Genomic DNA, 24,676 nt, shown 5'->3' with positions numbered 1-24,676 from the left:
CATTTCCCATAATAAGTGTATATTGGTGATTTGTATAACTTTTGGTAATACTTTAACAAAAATTTTCACCTGAATTCTCCTTTAAGGCACAGCTCCGTACAGCTGTAGGCATTGGTTAATTGGTTACTTAGAGATATATTATAACATTTGTATACCTTTTTGGCTCTACACATGTACCCACCTTATCTTTCTACAATTTTTCATGATACTAATTCAATACATCAAAGCACCATGCTAGTAAAACCTGCTGCAATTCACTTATACAACCACTGTGTGGACACATTTGAACACATATAGCATAAAAAACTCTAGACAAAATCATGTTTTCATATAAAAAGGGTATCCCTGAAGACTCACAATTTATTCCATACATGTCATTACTTTATCTATCTCATTCCTCCAGTTCTGAGCTTGCTGGTTTGTGCTGAACTCAGAAAACTGTATAAGACCTGTTCTCGTTGTCTCCCCTCCTCCTCCCTCCCTTCTGAGACAGCTGATGTAAACAGTGCCCCTGGCCGGCTGTATTTGCTCTATTTCTGCGCTCTTTGAGGATAGGAGAGTAGTTACAGTGAGGTCACAAGTAACAGCTCACACACAGTTTTCTCTGTCTTCAGCACAAAGCAACAAGGTCAGAACTGGGAGAAGGAGACAAATAAAGTAACAACATGTAGGAATGAATTGTTAGTGTCCAGAAAGGGGGATGTTTCAGCATGTATTTGTGGACGTAGACTACCCCTTTAATTCTTATGCAACTCATCTTTAGTATGAAGTAGTATTCCCCTTTAAATCCATGCTCATGTTATACTATATTATACTGTATATTATATTATACTATATTATACTATATTATACATGTTATACTATATTATACAGAAGGTACAGATGGCAGATAAGACTATATTTTATAAAAATTGTTGTTGCTTACCACTAATGTGGCATCTTGTCTCTTTCCCAGTATGAATCTGAATTCCATCCATGTATAAAATGTATCGAGTGATAATGCCATTTGGGTTCTTGGGCGAAGACCAATGTAGGTATAAAGAGGAAGGAAGAGATACAGCAGTGGGCGGCAGCACATCACATGGAGCTAAAAAGAAACAATGTATGAAAAGAGAAACATAAACAAACTGAGCAGCATTATAGTAGTTATATTCCTGTATATAGGGAGCAGTATTATAGTAGTTATATTCCTGTATATAGGGAGCAGTATTATAGTAGTTATATTCCTGTATATAGGGAGCAGTATTATAGTAGTTATATTCCTGTATATAGGGAGCAGTATTATAGTAGTTATATCCCTGTATATAGGAGCAGTATTATAGTAGTTATATTCCTGTATATAGGGAGCAGTATTATAGTAGTTATATTCCTGTATATAGGAGCAGTATTATAGTAGTTATATTCCTGTATACAGGAGCAGTATTATAGTAGTTATATTCCTGTATATAGGAGCAGTATTATAGTAGTTATATCCCTGTATATAGGAGCAGTATTATAGTAGTTATATTCCTGTATATAGGGAGCAGTATTATAGTAGTTATATTCTTGTATATAGGAGCAGTATTATAGTAGTTATATTTCTGTATATAGGAGCAGTATTATAGGAGTTATATTTCTGTATATAGGAGCAGTATTATAGGAGTTATATTCCTGTATATAGGAGCAGTATTATAGGAGTTATACTTCTGTATATAGGAGCAGTATTATAGGAGTTATATTTCTGTATATAGGAGCAGTATTATAGGAGTTATATTTCTGTATATAGGAGCAGTATTATAGGAGTTATATTCCTGTACTTAGGGAGAAATATTATAGTTGTATTCTCGTACATAAGAGGCAGTATTATATATATATATATTTTATTTTTTTCTCCTTTTAAGGTAGATTTATTCATACACTATATATAGCCCTGTGATCATTCCTGTGTCACATCTCTGGTAATATGACCTGATCCTTGTTACAATATTACTGGGTATATGGCCAGGATTAGAATATGTGTGTGATAATCCCTCTAATACGGCACATTACCTGTACTAATATCTCATTTATCCATCAGCTAATCAAGCTACATTGCCTTCAAGAATAATCATTGTAGCCTATTAAAATGCCATCATGCAAGTGAAAGATAAAGATATGCAGATTCTAGCGGTGCGTTACCATTTTGCATCCATTTTCTGCCTGTTAGTGCAATGGAATAAAATAGAAACACAGTACATTGACTTTGTGTCTGCTCGTTGTAGAGGTAAAAACACAAAGCTTTCAGTCGTGGTATTTGATTTCCGTACGAAAATCTATTCCTGCATAAAGATGGCCTATTGGATAGTGCCGCTGCATTAATCTACCAGGGTTTTTTTCCAATTTATTTGCAATTCAGATGCTGATGCCTTGGTTTAGTATGCATATTTGCATTAAAAGTAAGTGCATTAAGTAGCTCATTGTTATGTGATTGTTTTTTAGTTTGACTTGACAGAACAGAGCATATTCTATCTACTACAAAGGCCTGCAACATGTAAGTCACTGTTCAGACACTACAACTCCCAATATGCTCTCCAAAACTAAAAGCAATTAACTGATGTCCATATGTTAAAGGAAATCTGTCACTAGGTTCATGCTGTTTTAAATGAGGGCAGCATAAACTAGTGACAAAAATGCTGAACAGATCGGTGTATTACAACATTTTATTCAGCCGTTCTCCTAATATGCAGGAGAATAGGATTCTTGCCACACCCCTCCCCCGCCCTCCATCTGCTGATTGACAGCTGACTGACTATACACAGAATGGATAGATAACTGCCAATCAGCAGCTGGTGGGTGGAATTTTCTGTTTCTCATGAATATCCAGGACTGCTGGGCTCACGCACATAATGGAGAGGACTACTTATTATTCATGTTATTCAGGAGGAGATCTCTGGATCAGCTTCACATAACAGTGTAAGTAACACATCATTCTGTTCAGCTTCTCTGTCACTAGTTTATGCTACCCTGAGATAGGACAACATAAACCTCCTGGCAGGGTCTCTTTAAGCCTTGCAAAAGTTGCTCAGCTTTGCAAGTGTCCCCATTCCCTTGAGAAGTCTAGTACGATGCAGTCAAAAGTCTCGTATCAGAAAACTTAGATGGTGGATCAATTTTGACAAGACTAAAAGAATCAATGGCTGAACAGAATGATGTATCACTTACAATATTCTGTGCAGCTGATCCAGAGATCTCCTCCTGAATAACATGGACAATAAGTAGTCCTCTTCATTATGTGTGTGAACCCAGTAGTCCTGGATATTCATGAGCATCAGAAAACACTGACCACCAGCTTCTTATTGGCAGTTATCTATCAAAGCTGTGTATAGTCAGTCAACCGTTAATCAACAGCTGGAGGGCGGGGGGAGGGGTGTGACAAGAATCCTATTCCCCTGCATATTAGGAGAACGGCTGAACAGAATGATGTCAGTAATACACCGCTCTGTTCAGCATTTATATCACTATTTTATGCTGCCGTCATTTAAGACGGCATAAACCTAGTGACAGATTCCCTTTAAAAGTGTCACGGTCATCAGAGAGAAATGTCAAAAATTTTGATCGGTCCAGGTTGACTGATCAGTCTTCTTCCGACTTGTTATTACGTTCGGTATGGGTGTGAACACTCAGACCCGGACCGATCAAAACTTTTTGACATGTCTCTGACATGTCAAAAGTTTTTTATGGTGACAGTGACATGTTTTATTAAAATATAATGTGAAAGCTTTACCAATTTTCTACAAACCAATGCGGCTACACTTCCTATAGACCCACATCTATTTAAATAAATATAAATTCTAAAATGATTAGATAATCCCTTTAAGATGACCGTCCATTCTCTTGATTAGTTGGGAGACAATGGCCCAGCATTTCAGACACTTTTCCACCACTTTCAGACACATTTCTACCTGGTACAAAAAGGGGTGGGGTTTATGCAAAATGGGGTGTGGTCTATTTTGCACCACAAAATGTACCTGAATCTAGTTGGTAATTCTGGCAGACTTCAAGACAATTTATAGATGATGTAAACTTTTCACCCAAGACAGTCTTAGGCTGGGTTCACACTATGTAAGTTTCCGGCCGTAGCACGTTCCGTGAATAAGCGGTCGGAGACTTACGTAGTTTGCGTACAATGGAAAGTATAGGATCTACGGCTGCACAGTTCACACTACGTAAGAACTTATGCCCGGATCGTATGCGGCGCCGTAAAAAATGAACCAGACCAATGTTTCGGGACGGAAATGCTGTAACTTACGCCCGTAGCGTAACATGCGGTCCCGTACGGAGTGGTGATTTCTTTACTTTTACACTTTGATTTGCGGACCCAAAAGGTTCTGTGGGGTGTCCGGGGCTAGCCGAAGATATCCAAGTAAAAGACCGCTGTCAGATCGCTACATACCCCGCTCGGGAAGCGTACGTAGATTACGGGTGTAAGTTCCGGACCGTACGTAGCCGGCCGCAACTTGCGTAAATCCCGAGTTTTACACATATATGTCCGGCCGCAAAAAATATGCGGCCGGACATATACGTAGTGTGAACATAGCCTAAAAGTGTGACAGATTTATCAAACAGCCTGATACATCTGGCATATTTACAGATTGTCTAGTCTAAGTTTAGACAGTTTTTGTAAATGTAGGCCAATGTGTCCATTTTAAGGCAGAGTTGCACCTAAAATTTCTTTACTTGAGGCAGAGGTTGAATTTGCTTACCTATCACTGTATCGTGACTAACGTCTATATTTCGTGGCCTGATCACTAGAGTAAATGAGTGCCGATCTGCTAAATCAATGCTTATTTCTTTAGCCTATTACACAGCTAGATAATCGTGCAGCAATATAGTAAATAATAAAGTATATACGTTACCGCTACACGCTTCCGATATCCTTCTTGCTTCTTCCTGCGCCCTGCAGCCACAGCTGGAACTTCAGAGCTGATCTCTAAAGTGACAGGCCGAAAAGGGACAGAGCCACGGCGAGTTATTGGCTGAGCAGCCTGTCACTTCAAAGAAAAGTGTAGAAGCTTCAGTGGCTGTGGGGAGCGGGCGGAAATGAGAAGAACACGGGAAGCATGGACAGGTAAGTATAAAGTTGATTTTTTTTTTTTAACAGTCATCAGTTGCCAGCCGTGCATTGATGATTTTTGCCAGAACCAAAAGACAAGATCAGCTGATGATTGCTGTCATTGGCTGATCGTTGTCTTTATGAAATGGAGCGATAATCTGCTAAATCGGCCTGATTCGGCAGATTATCACTCTGTGTAAAAGGGCTTTAAGGGTGTGTTTACACAGATTTTCCAATGCAATTATTGAAGCCAAAGACAGTAATAGATGATAAACAGAGAACAGGTCATAGATGAAAGACTTGTTAATAGAAAAGCCTGGCACTCACCAAATCGGTTATTCTTATTTATTCAGGTGCAACATGCATAGGTTTACAGCAGGAATGCATTTCGGCCAGACACTGGCTGAAACACGTTCTTGCTGTAAACCTATGCATGTTGCACCTGAATATATAAGAATAACCAATTTGGTGAGTGCCAGGCTTTTTTTTAACCAGTCTTCATTTTAGCCACTCTTCATGTATCTCTGCCAGCTTTTTAATTGCTATTACATTGTTCATGTAAGAGTCTTGTCACTGATATAAAGCTTATGCTGATGAAGGCCATATCTAGCCTTGTTGCAACTGAATAAATAAGCATAACCAATTTGGTGAGTGCTGGGCTTTTCTATTTACCTGCTGATGGACTTATCCACCATGTGCACCACCTACTCTTGGAGTGCTATCTATCTTCCCTTTACATAAATGAAAGACTGAGATTTCTCTTTGTTTCAAGTCAATTCCTGGCTTAGCTTTCACCAATTACAAACAAAAATCTATACGTGTGAACACACCATAAGACACATCCCCTGTCACTCAAAACACATGTCCATAGCTACACCCCCCATAAGGCACCTGGCCCTGCAGTTTAGAGCTTCCAGGACAATTTGCACTAGGGTCTATGGACTTGAATCTGCAGAGTAGATGTAGTCCACCATAGAGGACCCCATTGACATATAATAACATCCGTCAGTGTCTTGCCTTTAAGCCTGGCAGAACTGCCTGTGCTGTTAGTGTGAACGGAGCCTTCTAAACACATTTGCTGGTTTTCATCTAACAGGAACTTGTTGTTGGCGGAATGTGATCTGATTAATAGCGCACATGCTAAAATGATTAATTCGGCTTCCAATTGGCATTTGGTAGCTCCGCTAAGTTGGAATAATTGTTGCCCGTACCAGTCTTTAGCACTTAAAAGAGACCATAGAAAGAGAGCATTTGATACTGGGTTTCATACTGTGCCATACAATCAATTCTTTTTAGTCAGACTGTCTGTAGATTTACTTCTCAGCCATAGTAAAGCGAGGAAGCTTTCATTAATCTTTCAGATGCTTCGTATTAATGACAAGGCTCTTGCATGAACAATGTAACAGCAATTAAAAAGCCCATTAATCTGCATTACAGCTATTAAAGATGCATGTCATTAAAGGGTATGGAGTTTGATTCATTTTCGCACCCCCCCAAAAAAATGAAGCAATTACGCTCTGGCAATGCACTCTGTCATCAAATTAGGTTCTGGTTCTCCAGCAAATGGCCGGGCAGCATTTAGATCCTCTGTTTTATTATTCATGACTCAAATGTGGAAGTCAAGACCTCTGGAATTACTTTACCTTCTTGGAGAGTGGTGATGTTCAGAACATGGGAGTTCTCGCCACATCCAGATAAAGTGCACACGGATAACGTTACCGCGTATTTTGTAAAGGGCACTAAGCCTGTCAGGCTGCCTGAGGAAAGAAAAGACAGGATAACGTACTTAGAACATAGGTCAGAACCGGTATGGAACAGGGTCAATGCCATTTCTTTCTTGGGGTATATGATAATATGGTAGCTACATAGACGACATTATTTGGCAGGATGACGTGAGCAAATATGTAGAACCAGAAAAGGCCACTCAGCCAATGAACAGCGCCACTTTTGTTCATTGGCTGTGTCTAGTATTGCAGCTCATTGCAATGAGGCCGAGCTGCAATACTAAACACAACCAATGGACGGGAATGATGCAGTTTTTGCAAAAAAGTGTTTTCACTTTGGGTGTTTTCACCTATAAAAGCGTGAAATGCTGTTTTCACTAGTTTTCTCAATTTTCGTCAACATTTTTCAACAAAATTTTGGTGCAAAAAAAATTACACTTAATGCTCATTAAAATACGCCCCCCTAATGGGGCACAAATAGAGCCAGATATCTGGTACATTAGGAATAGTAAATACACTTGATGTAAAATGACATAACGGATGTACTTCTGCAAAAATTATGGACACTCCTATAGACTTCTATGAAGAAGATTCTGTGAATCCGTCTTGCAATTACAGCCCGTACTAGGGCTATGTCCACAAATTACGGAGCCATAAAACTACGGACAGTGTGAGTAGCCTAACTGAAGTCACACTGTCATAGTACAGTAAATGCATCTACCTACAAAAAACCAAAAAAAACTAATTCGCCTGGTACTGACCAGACGTAGGCCTGCACCAGTTTTTGCGATTTTTTTTTTTTTTAAAGTCACAAATTATAAATTGGGTGCAAATCCCAGAATTTTTACCATTTAAAAAAAAAAGTTGCATCTAAAATATGTTAACTACTGGTCCATAAACTTTTGAACTTAGACCAAAAATGGGTGAAAAATCCAATTAGTGACCTAAAAATAAGTGCAAATCCCTTGATAAATGTCCCCATTGTGTTCTAAAATTGTCTGTAATTGTGTATATGCCAACGTGTGAATAAGGCCTAAGTCTGCAAAATCTTACCATGTGGAGACCCTGCCTAAAGTTTTTGGCTAACTAAGAAAGATCAGTCAAGGTCAATGTGTTAGGCAACCTCAATATTATATATTATACAGAGAATTATGTTAAAGTATAAAAACAACGTTTTGGCATTAAACAGCTTAATATAAAATTCTTCAAATGTTCAGATTTCTAGGAATCTGAAAATTTTGAGATTTGTTACAGGTGGATCACAAAATGCAAGCGCAATTCAGAAATACATTTACAATGGACCATTGTACGCCAGCCTGTGTCCCAGTGACAACCGAAACAGTGTTGTTCATAGCACCTTGCAGTTGAAATTTAACTTAACATGTCCCTGACTTTTTACATTCCACTTCCAACTTTTTACATGTTCAGTACCTTTTGGTATCTCTGGTGATCTTGGATAAAGAAAGAGGTAACTTGAAGTCACGGTAATAAAAAGAAACAAACATTCTCACAACACAAATTTACGGACAACACTGTTTAAATTGCTACTAGTACATAGGCTGGCGTATAAATGCAATGATACTGAACTATAACAGGCTTGGTGGCACTCAAAATTAAAGTGTCTCTGTCATTTTACAAAAATTTTGACACGTCACAGAGGCGTGAAAAAAGTTTTGATCTGTCGGGTCTGGTCGGTCAGATCCCCACCAGCTATTAGAATGGGAAGAGAGAAGCCTAGATGAAGATCCGTTACACTGGCGGGGCCGGGGCTTAGTGTCGGAATGATGCTGATCCCGGCTCGGCACTCAATGTATCTGGTCTGCTGCCGACCAGAATAATGGACCACTGATCTGATGGATCAGTGCTCTTTTATATACACAGCATTAATCTCAATGGGAGACCAGTGCTGTGAATATAGAATTATTAATGTTAGTGGGGGGGGAAAAAAGTGTTTTTAAGAATAAAAAATCCCCTCCCCTAATAAAAGTTTTAATCACCCCCCCCTTTCCCATTTTATAAAAAAAAAAATAAATAATAATTAAAAAATTAACATACTTGGTATCACTGCATGCGTATTCACCTGAAATAATAAATTATCATATTCCTGACCTTGCACGTTAAACGGCGCAAAAAAATTCAAAGTGCAAAATTCTGCATTTTTGGTTGCATCATATATCGAATAATTGTGATAAAAAAGCAATCAAAAAGTCGAATATACGCAAATAAGGTACTGATAGAAAGAACACATCATGGCACAAAAAATGACACCTCCCCCAGCCCCATAGACAAAAGGAAAAAAGCGTTATGAGGATGGGAATAGAGCGATTTTAAGGAACATTTAGTTTTTTAAAAAGGTTTTAATATTTTAAAAGCCATCAAATAAAATAAGAACTATGCAAGTTGCATCGACTTGAGGAAAATAGATAAAAAGTAAATTTTACCACATGGTGCATGGTGTAAATAAAAATCCACCCTAAATAAAAAACATTACGTTTTATTTTCACTGCGCATATAATGTTTTTCTGATTTTGCAGCCTATTATAGCCTATTATTATATAAGTCTGCCATTGCAAAGTACAAAAAAAATGCAAGCGCTATGGCCTTTTAAACACGAGGAGGAAAAAATGAAAAGCAAAAATGAAAATTAGCCCAGGGGAATAGGGGTTAATACCACCAAGCCTTTGATAGTTGTGTCACTCATTTCCAATGTGCATTTATATGTCAGCCTGTGTACAAGTGGAAATTTAAACCGTGTCCTGCATAGCACTGTGCAGTGAGATTTTTTTTTTATTCCCATGACATCAAAATGAACCTGTTCTTTATTCTAGACACCCAGACCAGAGATACCAGAAATTACTGAACTTGTGAAAAGTTGGAAATCAGAATCATCGGGGTGGAGTGAAAAAGGGAGGGAAAAGGGAAGAATTTTAAAAAAAGGAAAACCCCCTTTACTTGTCTATTTTATTGCACAGGTAATTTCTGTATTCAGCATCTCCATTTTACAAATTTGTGTTGATCATCAGGTTACAGCTAAGTTCTACTAAAAAATTTCCATTTGACTCTTCATGGGGTTACTCGTATGTCTGTATGCTTGATCATATTTCGGTGTGCTTCAGTCTTATGTGTCTGTTTGCACTATTTTGTATGCATACTATGTGGGTGATTAGTGAGAATGAGTGAATGAGCTCAAGTATTTGTCCTTCTTCTATTTTCCTTCTCACCTTACTACAGTGTTTTTATTTTTATAGATCTCTCCAGTTTTCTGATCTAGTTTTAGGGTGTTCAGAGTTTTTTTTTTTTTTTTTTATCCTACTAGCAACAACTCCAACATGAAAGAGCGGAAAATATCACTGAAATTTACAGCCTGAGAAATGACCCAGTTCACCTTGAAAATTCAAAAAATGTGACTTGTGCTCAGAAGTTTTGGTTCATGAAAGTGATAAAGCGACAAGCATGCCGCCGTCCTGTTATGTGTGTGAAGTGAGAAAAATAAGGCTGAGAACCGGGCAGGTAAATCCATGATTAAAAAATATAGGGAACAGAGGAAAATTGTAATTTGCCTTAACTGTTTAGACTGGATTTAGGTTTAGTAGGCAAAATAGTGCCCCTCTTGTTCATGGGCTGTTTTGGTATTACGTCTCAAGCAAATTCAAATCCATATAAATACGCAGTTCAATTGCATTCATCCCATTTTGACATCATCCCAAATGGACAGGACCTAATGGTTGTTGTTTTATCAATTATTAAAACAAATTAATTACTTAGGCTGGGTTCACACTACGTTTTTGCAATCCGTTTTTTGCAAAAACGGATGAAAAACGGATAGAAAAAACAGATGCAAGTGTGTGTTTTAATCAGTTTTTCCACTGACTTCCATTATAAAAAAAAACAAAACAGATCAAAATAGATCCGTGTTCTTTAGCGGACACAAAAATGAGGTTGACTACGTCAATGGAAGTCAATGGAAAAACGGATTAAAACAGATGCACACACTTGCATCCTTTTTTCTATACGTTTTTTGCAAAAATGTAGTGTGAACCCAGCCTAAGCAGCATATTTTTTTATTTTTATTTTTTTTACATGACCTGTTCCGTGCCGGCACATAGATCCCCATGGCACAGTATATTTTTAAAATTGCCACACTTTTTCACCTTTATCTTTTGGAGTGCCGTGGGATTTCCTGCTCTATCTATCTATCTATCTATCTATCTCCTATCTATCTATCTATCTATCTATCTATCTATCTATCTATCTATCTCCTATCTATCTATCTATCTCCTATCTATCTATCTCCTATCTATCTATCTATCTATCTATCTATCTATCTATCTATCTATCTATCTATCTATCTATCCCATATTGTTCTCTCTTTCTCTCTCTCTCTTTCTCTCTCTCTGATATCTGATCTTTCTTGCCATTTCCCAATTATAAAATGACTAATCTTTTATTCTCTCTTAGCCATATTTATATACATCACATCCTACGACATTAAAGGCCATCACCATACACGTAGCCGGGGTACTATAATTTGACATTTATAAATGCAAACCTGTTCATATCTTACTAACAAGTACAAAAAGGTCAACTGCTGGATAACGGAGTGTGTACCATATTTATTTACATATTTCAACAATCTACTTCCCTCTCCTAAGCTGCCAATGTAGCTGTTTGGCTGACATCCACTGTAATCTGTTCTCCTTCATTATGTTAATCTGTGGGCGGAAAGAATTCTGTCATCTTCAAATCGCTTGTACAGCAACGGTAAACACCTAGGCTTGTCTGTAATTGGACAGGTGTCTGCACCGGTGTCACCTAGGTTTTAATTCAATTAAAAAACTGGCTACTCCACTCTCATTACCCACTGATTCCCTTTGATCTTATCGTCTGCCTGTGAAATTTACACTCAGCAAGTGTTCGCACTGGACTACAAAGTCAGCACTTCCATAACAAAGATCACCACTGACGTTATGCAGATTGACTTTTTTTTTTAAAGGGAAGGGGGGTGAGGGGCAAGCGGTAGATTTTTTGGAGGAAAAGTGGCAATAGGACAAATATAGTAGAATGTAGAGACTATTACTATTATTTTTTATTGTTTTTATCACTTTTTTTGTATAGCTTTGATATAAATAAAATTCCAGGTTGTATTAATTTACTATTTAAATTACTTTCATATAACAAAAAAAAAAAAAAATTAGTATCAATAAAAGTAGTAATAACAATATTATTGTTATTATTATTGTTATTATTATTATTATTATTATTATTATTATTATTATTATTATTACTACTATTAGAGACAATTGTATATAAATTAGATAATTATATATCTTACTACTTATGGTGTTATAATTATAATTTCTTTTACGTCTGATAATTATTACTACCATCATGATCATAATATTAAAATTCTTCACACATAGAAAATAGCTGCAACTCACTACCACCTATAGTCTAAGTATTTGTGTGTGTGCGTGTGCGTGTGTGTGTGGGGGGGCTCTGCACTTTACGCAGAGGAAACAACCAAACCCCAAGAAACTGATGGTACTCAACACAAAAGCTCCATTCCATAAATACATCCAGATAGAGAGATAGAAAAGCGGCACTCACCAAGTAAAGTTCTCTTCAATACAAGTGACATCAGGTACAGGTGCAGGTGAGGGAGGAGAAAAAAGCAATGCATACCAGCGACAGCCGTTTTGTGCGCTTGCACACTTTGAAGAATTGTTGTATGTATTTCTTCTTGGACTGATATGTGATGAAGAGCGGCTGTAGTGAAACACACTTAACACCCAGGTGCAACATAGGATCCTGTTCATATTGTTATGTAGACTTTTACACTCTGTATTCAGCCGTGACGAAGTGTGCAAGTGCACAAAACGGCCGCTGCTAAGCATTGTACCTAATGTCACTTGAATGTATTTTCTACAATAAAGCAAGAAGAGAATTTTACCCGGTGAGTGCTGCTTTTCTCTCTCTATTTGTATATAAAAAAAAATCATAATTTTTGGGGTGTGAAACCAAATGTTGGCATTTCTATGATTTCTTATGGAAAAATTTGCTTTGCTTTAAGAGTGATTTGGATTACAAGCATGGTCCTGGAACGAATTATGCTGGTAATCCAAGACACTGTATATCCTGTTGATAGATGCAATTGAAAAAGAGAAGAGAGAGAATATCACATAAACCATGACTACCATTTTAACAAATTTCTGAAAATTTCATAGGTAGTGATGAGCGAACATCCCGATGTTCGGTTTGGATCCCAAACACGAACATAGAAAAAAAAAATGATTGTGATCGGTTTGTGTTTGCCGAACAGATTATCAGGTGCAAAGCGTAAATTACACCATTGTGGGCATTTCGGTTTTGATGATCAAGTGCAAAGCGTATATTGAGCAGTTACATACATCGCAAGATAAACGTTCGCATGTTCGAATATGTTCAAAAATGATTGTTATAACCATTCTGATCATCGAACAAATTTTTTTCCTTGGCAAACACAAACAATTAGCGTCATGGTCGTGTTCACCGAACATGTTCTCTCTTTTCTGATTCAATGGTTTTTATTAAGGTTTATTGAATGAAGAAAACAGTAGTAAACAATCAGTATACAAGAAAATGGTATACAGATGAGATGTACAGTTAAAAGTATACATCAATTTTCTTAACATTATTTTCTTGTCAACTATTATTATTATTATTATATTTCATAATACATTCAATATTTTTAAATTATATTTTATCATATAATTATAATTTTATTTGTATACATTATGTAATTTATCTATCTTTTATAATAATAATAAAAATTTAATTTTTTTACATTTCTTTTTGCTTTCTTATTTTTTTATATTCTATTTTTATTCTACTATTATTATTGTTATTATAATTTTGCTGTTACCTTTATTATTATGCCCTTTTTTCTTTTTTTTTCTTTTTTTTGCAATAAGTTGAAATGGCAATTAGCCATATTGCAAAACTTTTTTTGTGGCTTGACAGGCTATTAATAATTATGATAGGGGACCGGAGCAGCTTTTAGGTCCTTGAGTGACAACGTCTTTTCTTTGACAGCTCAAGAACAATTTCTTCATATCTAGACGGTAAGGTCATTTCTTCTTCTGGAAAAAAAGTCCTCGGGAAAACAAAACTTTTCTAGCAGTAAACAAGGGCTGCAAAGGATTTTTCTAATATAATGTGATCATTAACGTCTTCTTTGCAATCCTTAAGAATATTAGTTGTCATCAAAAATTTTTGTGACTGAAGAAACAGTAGGGGGCTATCTTAAAGGAGATATCTGGGCTCTGTTTTTGTTTTTTTAAACGGCAGGGGCACGGAAGGGAATTAAAAAGGATACTAACCCACCTCTCCCTGTGCCTCTTCAGCGCTGGATTGCCGCTCCAGGATCTCCTACGCTACCGACATCACAACCTGGCTGATGGACTGACCGCTCAGCCAGTCAGTGACAGAAGCGGGACACTACTCTAGTCACTGATTGGCTGAGCAGCCAGTTCCTCACCTGGGACAGGCATTTCCCCCCATAATCACAACTGGAGGGAAAGCCTTCCGGTGGGGGTTACGGAGCCTACACCTACAGTGCAGCCAATCCTTTTGGATTACACCATACTAGTGATGAGCGAATAGTGAGATATTCAAATATTCGATATTCTTACGAATATCCCGCAAATTTTCGAATATTCGATCCCATTAAAGTCTATGGGAACAAGTATTCGATCAGTGAAAAACATCTATTTGACCATTTGGAGGGTAAAACCGGAAGCTGGGGGATTTGAACGCTCAGCGAATATTTATCGAATATCCGCGGGATATTCGTACGAATATCGAATATTCGAATATCTCACTATTCGATCGAATATCTATTCGATCGAACAGTATTCGCTCATCACTACACCATACCCAATGCAATACCCAATGGCTTCATTTTACTGCTGATACTAACACAGTTTTACTGGAAACCAGTGGCCAACACCAGTCAAACTAAACAGCAAGAGGACACAGTGAGGTTATCTGGGGGAAAGATCAGAAGCAACATGAGAAAATATAACTTTACTGAAAGAGTAGTAGATATTTGTAACAGACTTTCAGTGGATGTGGTTGGTAAATCTACAATAAGTGAATGTAACCTGCCTGGTATATATATATCCCCTAAAATAATAAGAAGGGAAATAATATATGGGCCGACTAGATGGAGCAGGGGGGCTTTTTCTGCCGACAATCTTCTGTTTCTTTTATTCGCATGAAGTAGTTGCAATAGGGGTATTCTCATCTCATCTCATCTCATCTCATCTCCACTAATATAGTTACACTTGCAGGGTTCATCAAGGTAAATATTCTTGCAAATACATTCATTTAGCAAATTTGCCTTTTCCACTGTTGACAGCTTGCAGGTTACTGACCACCACTCTGCTCTAAAAACAGTGGTCAGGCTGGTGTATAAATAGCTATAATGTGCATAGGTAATCTGGTAATAGGGATCTTAGGCCATGTTCTAACAACGCTGCAAGAACATCGGCTGTTGTTTGACACGTTGTTCAACAATGGCCGAATGACAGGTATAGATGCTCAATGATAAACTTTATTTTTAGCCTGATAGCCATTTTAGACCAGGAATAGGGATCTTCAGCCTTTTGGTTATTGCAAAACTACAATTCTTGCCATGCATTTGGTTGCCCAACTAATCCCACTGTCTCATGTGGTATATGTAAGTTGTCACACAATCCTAGGAGGTAAGTAGAGAGGTTTTGTCTCTTCCTGCTCCTCATCTCTTGGCCAGAGTGTAAAGAGGCTACAAAGATTGTCTGAGTGAGAATAAGCCAGAACTTCCCCGGAAGGAGAGGTTACCCATCTGTAGGCAGCTGTTTTGGGGACAGCCTGGGAACGTCCGTTTTCTTGCTTTTTGGCTGTCCGTCAGTGCAGTGTTAGCTGTTGGTCCATTATTCTAGGTCAGGTGGACTGATCACCATCCGTCTTTAATTGAAAAGTCCATATAATTTAATAGTAAGATGGTGAAAAAAGAAAAACTGTGTGTGTCCACTTTAAGGCTGGGTTCACACTACGTATATTTCAGTCAGTATTGTGGTCCTCATATTGCAACCAAAACCAGGAGTGGATTAAAAACACAGAAAGGATCTGTTCACACAATGTTGACATTGAGTGGATGGCCGCCATATAACAGTAAATAACGGCCATTATTTCAATATAACGGCCGTTGTTCTAAAATAACAGCAAATATTTGCCATTAAATGGCGGCCATCCACTCAATTTCAACATTGTGTGAACAGATCCTTTCTGTGTTTTTAATCCACTCCTGGTTTTGGTTGCAATACTGACTGAAATATACTGACTGAAATATACATATATACGTATATATATATATATATATATATATATATATATATATATACACACGTAGTGTGAACGCAGGCTTAAAATAATGCCTGGTGTTTGCAAAAGACGTCCCAAAATAATTGTCTGCACCAAAAAGGTCCGTCATTTAATACACCGTATGCATTGGGGGCCGTTATCCATTGAGGTAATAACAGACTTCTTTTCTCTCTCGCCTTTTTTTTTTTTTTTTTACTTAGTGTGAACATAGCCTAGAGCTGCATCCAACTTCTTCAACCACCAGTAATCAACTGCCAAACAATCAGACTCAAGCATGCTCTAGTTGTGTGTGGTCTGCTATGGTCGACCGGTCACTTGCCAGATGGTACTGTGGCGCCACTACTGTGGCGGTTGGTCGGAGTATAGCTCAGCCGGATGGTAGGTTGTAGTGACGCCAGTGCCATTTGGGCACACAGGTATGGAGGCACACCTGCGTTTATTGTAGGATGACTAGTTATATCCTTTCCCTGTGGAAAAGATACTGAAGGAACACTTAATACAACAGCTGACAACAGACTTCTGACTTGACTAGACAAGTTCTGTGCTGAGAGCTTTAGAGGTAGAAGAGCTGTGCTGACTTGGTTGCGTGCTGAGAAGTACAGTGAGTTCAGAGTAGTGGAGAGGAGTCTGTCGTGAGATTCCCAACCCAATTTAGTACTGTGCTCTGCCGAAACTTTAGAAGAAGAAGAATACTTGAGAGTAGAAGAATACTTGTGCTCGTGTTTCGACCTCTGTCGTGATACCGCCTATTGCCCTGCAGTGTTGGGTGACTTGTCTTACAAAGGCAACACATGCCCCAGTCCTTGTTACCTGAGTTAAGCAAGATGGCCAAAATTATCTGGTTACACCTGTGCTGCAAGATAGAGTACGTAGGCTTGTAGCAACTTTCCTCTATCCGGATCAGTTCCTCTAGCTTTAGGATACTGTCTTTCACCTTTAGAGATGTTCAACGGCATGGGTTGGGGATGATCCCTGACTTGTCCTCTCTTGAGTGTTCTAGCACTGCATAGCTAGAATAAGGGTAGCTTTTAAGAAAAGAGTCTCTGCGTCCCCCATGTGTGTCCGTCCACTGCCACACTCCAGACTAGACTACACTGGAATGCCTAAGTGTGGGTGTGTACTTCCTCTCCCCCTGTGACAACTTCCTACAGGGTATGTAATTACTCCTATGAGTGGTAAAGACGAGAGTGCAAAGGGAAAAGGAGAATAGAGATAGGTGGAAAAAAGAAAGAGCTCTCATTGGTGCACAGATCACAGAGAGACAATAACCCCTTGCTCACAACAGCTGTGCAATATACAAGTACATAGATATATAGTAGCAACATCTAGTGGCAAAACTTAGACATATCTTCATTACCACTAAACCTTGAATACAGGTTTTTGTGAGGGGTGTACAGACTAGCAACACCCGTGGTGGGACACATGTGCTCATCTCTAGTCTAGACAAATTTCTTATGTAGCTGGGATTAGAAAAACAGATCCATGGGTTCTTCCTTCCAGCAGCCACACCTGTCCATGAGTAGCTGCTATACCCAGAACAACCTGTGGACAGGAGTGGCACTATTTTTGGAAGAATGCAGTCCTCTTTTTTTATTTCTTATCTAACTTACTTCATTACGTAAAGTCCGGCAATTTCAAAAATGCAGCAGCTGGCAGGGGGGAAATTGATTACAAGTAGGAACTTACATTTTCACATGCCTGCGATAAGCACCAGCAACGGCCTCAGGACCCCCAGCGGAAGGCCTCACGACTGATGGACCGAGCGGTGTCCTGACCCAGTCACTGACTGGCTGAACAGCCAGTCAATCAGCTGGGTCGTGACATGTCAGCTCCGGGGATCCTGGATTCAGGCGGGGGTCCCGAGGACAGCCGGGGAGAGGTAAGTTAGTACTTGTAATCAGTTTCCCCCCTGCCCCTGCCAGCTTCGGGATTTTAGAAATCACCTGATTTCTCCTTTAATGCCTAAAACCATCACCCTGCAGCCATTTCACGTCCATATACAAGCTCTCCTATTTAACTCCTGCAGTGCCAGACGAAGAGAGAGGGAGACCCCTGGTAAATCCATCAACCCTTATTGCCCAAACCATTCCTGTTACCCCACCCTCTTTAAAGGATAAGAAATTCAATCCCCCATACGGTACTAGTTAAGCAGATTGATAGCGAGGTGTATTCGGACCGTGAAGAATGTGTACTAAATTATTTCCTCTGGACAAGTTTAGTGATGTTGAGTCACCCTGTTTTTCTCTAAATCATAAATATATTTTATGTGAAAAAATTGTGGAGACGTAACCTGTATTTCATCTTTTACATGCGATAAAGTCCAAGGTTTGGACCTGTCAAGGACTAATACCACTATCATTTGCTATTGCAGAATGGCCGCATTTTTCATCCCTACGGCTCCAGTCCCGGTGCTTAAGTGCAGGAATCACCACACGGAGAGCACTTACACGCGTCAGACGCTGTTTGTTAAGGTCACGTAGAAAGAAGCCGTAAATGTAATGACTTTGGGAGAAAAAAAAAATCAAGACGCTCTGCGCTATTTCCCCAACTCGTCCCGCTGTCATATGTAGACGGACTGTGACGCCTTGTTTATGTGTTTGGCTTATTGGCTAAATAGACCGGTACAAGTTTATTCATCATTTCTTATAGGATGTGGTTGAGAGGAAAAGGATGCGCCAGGGATAATACATGTGAACGTTTTTGGGCCGTGGCCATATCTTAAATGCATGTTGACCATTGAACACTGCTGTCAGTATATTTGTACAGTAATATTACCACATGTCCATCATCCAGCCGTCTAGACGTCAATAATACATACTAAGGCAATGAAGGAAAGCAGGTTTTAGATCAGGGATCCTTCGGCTTCGGTTGTTGCAAAACTACAATTCCCATCATGCCTGGACAGATGATGCTTTAGCTTTGTCTGTCCAGGCATGATGGGAATTGTAGTTTTGTAACAGCTTGAGGGCCTGAGTTTGACACCTGTGTTCTAGATTACATGTGTTGATCTACACTGCACCCTGTAACTATGAGGCCATATCCATTTATGTAGAAAACGGACGAAAAAACTGATGTATTTGTGTGCATCCGTTTTGATTCAGATCTGTTTTTCCATTGACCTCCATTATAAGAAAAATGGATCATAAAACAGATCAAAATGCATAATTTTTTTTTGCTTACACAAAAACATGGTTGTCAACATTTTTGTCATTTTTAGAAAAAAAAAAAATGCATTTTTTCCCCCTATATCTATGCTCTCTGTGCCATAATCCATACTTTTATGAAGTTATATCCAGTGACACAAAGATCTCAAAGAAGTTTTGTGACTTACCATTGTACTGAGTGGTGTCCAGAAATACAGCTTCGGACTTCAAAACATTTGGTTTGTTCTCCGGTTCTGCTGTCAAAATATATCGTTCAATGATTCCTCTGATCTCTGTTGTTTTTTTCCAGGTCACCTCCACACTATATCCATCAAGGTGAAGAACTTCCAGGAGAATCTGTCCACTGTCTGGAACTATACAGCACAGAAATATACGAATTGTATTTTCTTTGAGATCTAGGTAGGGCCGGACTTTCCACTGGTAGTTTGGGCAAATGCCAGAGGGGCCAGTGTGCTGTGTGGGCTGGTCTCATCTTCCTCTCTGCACTTCACCACCTGGTGAATCACTGGCTATAAAAGGTTGTATAGTGCAGACTGGACCCTAGAGGACTTTGCTCTCAGGGGTCGGACCTCACACTCATCAGCTACTTATTCCCTCTCCAATACATAATGCACCTCAGCCCCATTCACTTCTATAGGACTGAGGTGTAATACCAGGCACATCCTATAGACAGGTGTGGTGCTGTTTCCTGAATTTGTTCTAACAGTGTGCAATCCCTTGTAATGTACAAGCATTTATGAGAAATTATATGCAATAACTACCTGTGTGCACCCACATTGACATATATAGTACTTACCAGCTGCTTTAGAACGACCTCGACTCCAAGAGCTCATTCCCGATCCTCCATCATTTGACACAATAAGACGATACAAATATTCTGTAAAATTTGCATAAACAGATAAACAAATATATTTGTTTTATATTTTTGCCTTGTAACAAGACTTGAGAATGCAAAAAGTTGCACAGACTCGATTACTGCTAGAAAACTTTGTATGAAGACGTCTGTCGTATTTGTTCTGGATTTTTACTCCTGGGCTGTTGTACATCAAGTAGTGTACTGAATATGACACAACAGATGTGACAAAGGAAGGAAAGAAAGAAGAGAGCGGGGCTGTGAAATTCTAGGATATCTGGGTGACTGTGTGATTAAAGATAAGAAAATTTCCCCAAAATTCAAGTTTGGTCCAATTGGTAGCGTTGGCCTAAATAGTAAATAACCTAAACTTACCTGTCCTGGTGCCTCCATTGTGTCACTCCCGGTTCCCACTGACCACCGTCAGAAATTTTCCATTGGAAACTGGTACACAAGCTCTTCCAACTGCAATGGCATGGCCCATCTTAGCGATTACCAGCCACTGCTTAGCTTAGTGGGCAACAACTCATCCGAGTATGCAACATTGCAGCTGGATGGAAGAGCTGCAAGTCACCTGCTGCTGTCAAAGGGACCCGGGAGCGGCGCTACAAGGCACAAGGATAGGCAAGTATTATTTTCCTGCCAATCTCTGGCTTTCTGACTTTTTTTTTTTGTGGGACTTCTTTTAAGTTTTTGTTACTTTTAATCAGATTAGGGTTACACTAGCCTATTACTTTTTCTTAGATAACACCATTTTTAGCAATTTGGAAAAAATAAAAAAAATACGTTTCACATTTTCTCAAATCTTAATCTTTTGGGAAATTCAGGACATTATTATTATTATTATTATTATTATTATTAATATTCTTTTATTTCTTTTTTTGTAGGTTTTGGGGGAAATTTATTTTGCTAATTTTTGAGCAATCGCTGACTTGGGTAAAAACTTGTGACTTTTTACAACAGTTTTCTGTTGAAATCACTGATAAATTGCCCCCTTTATCTGTTCAGTACATTTTGTACCATAAGGAAAGGACATGAGTCCTGAAACAAAGCTCGTCGCACGGGGATCCAGTACTTAACATTAGATTCTCAATCATTGATGCTGCAAAGGGAGGCTTTGCCCTATGGCAGTCAGGTGCTTTCTTACATCTCATTTGCACAATCGCTGCCCTTGTCCTTATTACTTTGTATACGTGACCTCTATTCTTCGTACCTGTAAATGGTTGCACACTGTAGTCAAGAACACTTTCCTCTTTCCCCGTGTAGATGATGGTCGAGTCATTTCCTCTGCAGTTCAGAGAATTGTCAGATGACGGGCATCCATCCAGACTGACCCTGACAGCCGATCTGGACACTGACGCAATGTTAACTACCACACCTTGTGTAAAACTAATGTCCTTCAAACAACCACCGAACCCTGGAATAAAGAAGAGATACATGACTAGAGACAAGGGGCATGACAGGAGGACTGTGATGGAGAGCTGCGGGAAAGCAATGCATTCTGGGAACTGTAGTACTGAGCAACTGCTCGAACAGGAAGTACAGTACAGTGATTATCGGACATAGGACGAGACCCACAAACACACAAAACAAATACATTTTTAGTGTTTTTTTTTTTTCCACAACTGGGGCAGACAGGTAAGCAATGCTCTGTGCTTCGGCTGTATTTTTGCTTCTCTTTACCTAGTGTCAGAACCATCCTTTTAGTGTGAGGATTGTGGGTCTATGGTGTCAGAGTTTGTACTTAAAGGGAATTTGTCACCTAAAACTTGTTCTAATCTGTTTTTGTATTCTGACTTTAATGTTTTTTTTATTTCACTTTTTGTACATTGTTATGGGGGCGGCCATCTTGGCTGGGCTGTTCTTAACAGCATTCAGTGACATGCTTTACAGCAAGACTCGTGAACATAGACGGCAATAGACAGACTCTGTTTCTTGAGATGCATGTAAAACATTACTGAGCATGCTCTGTGACCTTTGAGGGGGTAATTTTACAGGGAACTCCTATTGCCTCCTCTATCTCCTGGTGTCACATGACACTGCAATGCTGTACAGATCACTTTACAGCAGCCTCCCCTTATCAACACAGACACAACAGGAAGTCTCAGCTTAGTTTTATCCCCAATTATTTTTTAATATAGATAGAAAAATGGAAAATTTGTAAAAATGTCACCAAAAATTCTTGAAAAATATGTTTAAAATGAAAACATTATTTAAGCAATAAGTCATTTTCTGATGACACTGTCTCTTTAAACGATTTTCCAGATGGAGGTTGCTACAATCAGGGCAGAAACGTTCTCCTCAGGGAGATCATTGACCTCAATAATAAGGATCTTCTTTTTACTCAATGGGAGAAATGATCAGCTCCACTATGCTGGGAAATCAAGCGTTAGAAAACTCTAATTCCTCTAAGAACATGTGTTTGCTTTTTCTATCTACTCTCTACCCAAGTCCTTAGTGGGGGACCAGCTCTATTAAGGGTATATTCACACTGAGGAATAGGCGAGGAAGTTAAGAGCACAGTTTTCTGCTTGAAATTTCCTCTTCTTCAGCTCTGGCAGAATAGGCGTGGAATCTGAGCGTAATTCGAGCAGGATTTGAATGGAATTAAAGCGGAACGCAGAAATTGAAAGCCCCAATGATTTCTATGGGATTTCTGTAGCGGAATCCGCCCAAAGTATTGACATTTCAATTCTTTGGGCGGGAAATGGATCTGTGGTGCAACATTCCGAACACAATGGGACTCTGATCTGTACATATTTTAAAGGGAACCTGTCACAGCCCCCCCCCCCCCCCCCGGTGCAGCCCCCGGATGCTTACCCTTTCCAAAGAGTCCCGTTCCTGGAGCCGGTCCCGGGACGAAGATATCAGAGCTCAAAGCCGAATGATGGCTCCATTCATTTTCTATGGGCGTCGGACACATCTTAGCGGCGCACGCGCACGGCTTCGGGTGCTGATATCTCCGTCCCGGGACCGGCTTCAGGAACGGGACTCTTCGGAAAGGGTAAGTATCCGGGGGCTGCACCGGGGGTTGGGCGGGCTCTGTGCCCGCGTCTCCGGTGACAGGTTCCCCTAAAGGGTGGAATTTTAAGTGAAATTTCGCCTCACCTATTCCTCAGTGTGAACATACCCTGACTTATCATCCGCCAATAGTGCACTTTAACCCCATTAAGCATAGTATAAACCTTCGCTCTCTCCATACTTAGTCCATATTGTAGTTTATAGAGTCTATAGTTAAATTACACTACGTGTAAGTGTGACACCTTAGTATATCTTGAATACCCATCTGGAGTTGTCTTTATCCCCTTCACCTCCACCATTAAATCAGATTGAGAACTCGGGACTGTCAGAATAACCAGGGTGCCTTGCGCCATTCAATTATATTTTATAGACAATGACAATGATCTGAAAATTATTATTGATGCATCCATCCCTTGTAATTAAATTTCCTATACAGCTTCTTGTATCATTGACGCCTTCCCTGGTTTATCTACTGGTCATAGACTCATCATTGGATGAATCATTCCTAATTAAGGCCAGAAATTAAAATGTCCCAACTTCATATAGATAAAAGCTGATGTCGTGAACTGTGGTGGGCGCATGGAGGCCGGCATGACTGTGCATTCATTTACATACATTACATGGAGACGGATTTTGCAGCTTGTTTGATAAGATTAGGTGACAGAGGATTGTGGGATACGTAATAGAGATATCAGTCAGGTAGTGTGATCCACCAAACGTACAACACATAGTATAATATACCAGATATACAACGCATAGTATAATATACCATATATACAACACACATAGGATAATATACCAGATATACAACACATAGTATAATATACCAGATATACAACACATAGTATAATATACCATATATACAACACACATAGGATAATATACCAGATATACATAACACATAGGATAATATACCAGATATACAACACATAGTATAATATACCAGATATACAACACATAGTATAATATACCATATATACAACACACATAGGATAATATACCAGATATACAACACACATAGTATAATATACCAGATATACATCACATAGTATAATATACCAGATATACAACACATAGTATAATATACCAGATATACAACACATAGTATAATATACCAGATATACAACACATAGTATAATATACCAGATATACAACACATAGTATAATATACCATATATACAACACACATAGTATAATATACCAGATATACAACACACATAGTATAATATACCAGATATACATAACATATAGTATAATATACCATATATACATAACACATAGTATAATATACCAGATATACAACACATAGTATAATATACCAGATATACATCACATAGTATAATATACCAGATATACAACACATAGTATAATATACCAGATATACAACACATAGTATAATATACCATATATACATAACACATAGTATAATATACCAGATATA

General features: G+C 38.7%; 1 protein-coding gene across 1 annotated transcript in view; it reads right to left on the bottom strand.

The window, feature by feature from the left end:
- The window catches only part of USH2A (usherin), a 504,580-nt gene that overhangs the window by 275,335 nt on the left and 204,569 nt on the right, over positions 1 to 24,676 (bottom strand). Inside the window, exons 27-31 of the mRNA XM_069955428.1 lie at positions 21,428 to 21,631; positions 20,158 to 20,238; positions 19,529 to 19,714; positions 6,715 to 6,828; positions 926 to 1,087 (exon numbers count right to left, since the gene is read on the bottom strand). Of these exons, the coding sequence (XP_069811529.1) occupies positions 926 to 1,087; positions 6,715 to 6,828; positions 19,529 to 19,714; positions 20,158 to 20,238; positions 21,428 to 21,631 (747 nt within the window). The remainder of the gene's footprint in view (positions 1 to 925; positions 1,088 to 6,714; positions 6,829 to 19,528; positions 19,715 to 20,157; positions 20,239 to 21,427; positions 21,632 to 24,676) is intronic.

The sequence above is a fragment of the Dendropsophus ebraccatus genome, chromosome 15, assembly GCF_027789765.1.
Source record: "Dendropsophus ebraccatus isolate aDenEbr1 chromosome 15, aDenEbr1.pat, whole genome shotgun sequence".
Lineage (NCBI taxonomy): Eukaryota > Metazoa > Chordata > Amphibia > Anura > Hylidae > Dendropsophus > Dendropsophus ebraccatus.
This window is presented reverse-complemented; position numbering and strand designations above follow the sequence as displayed.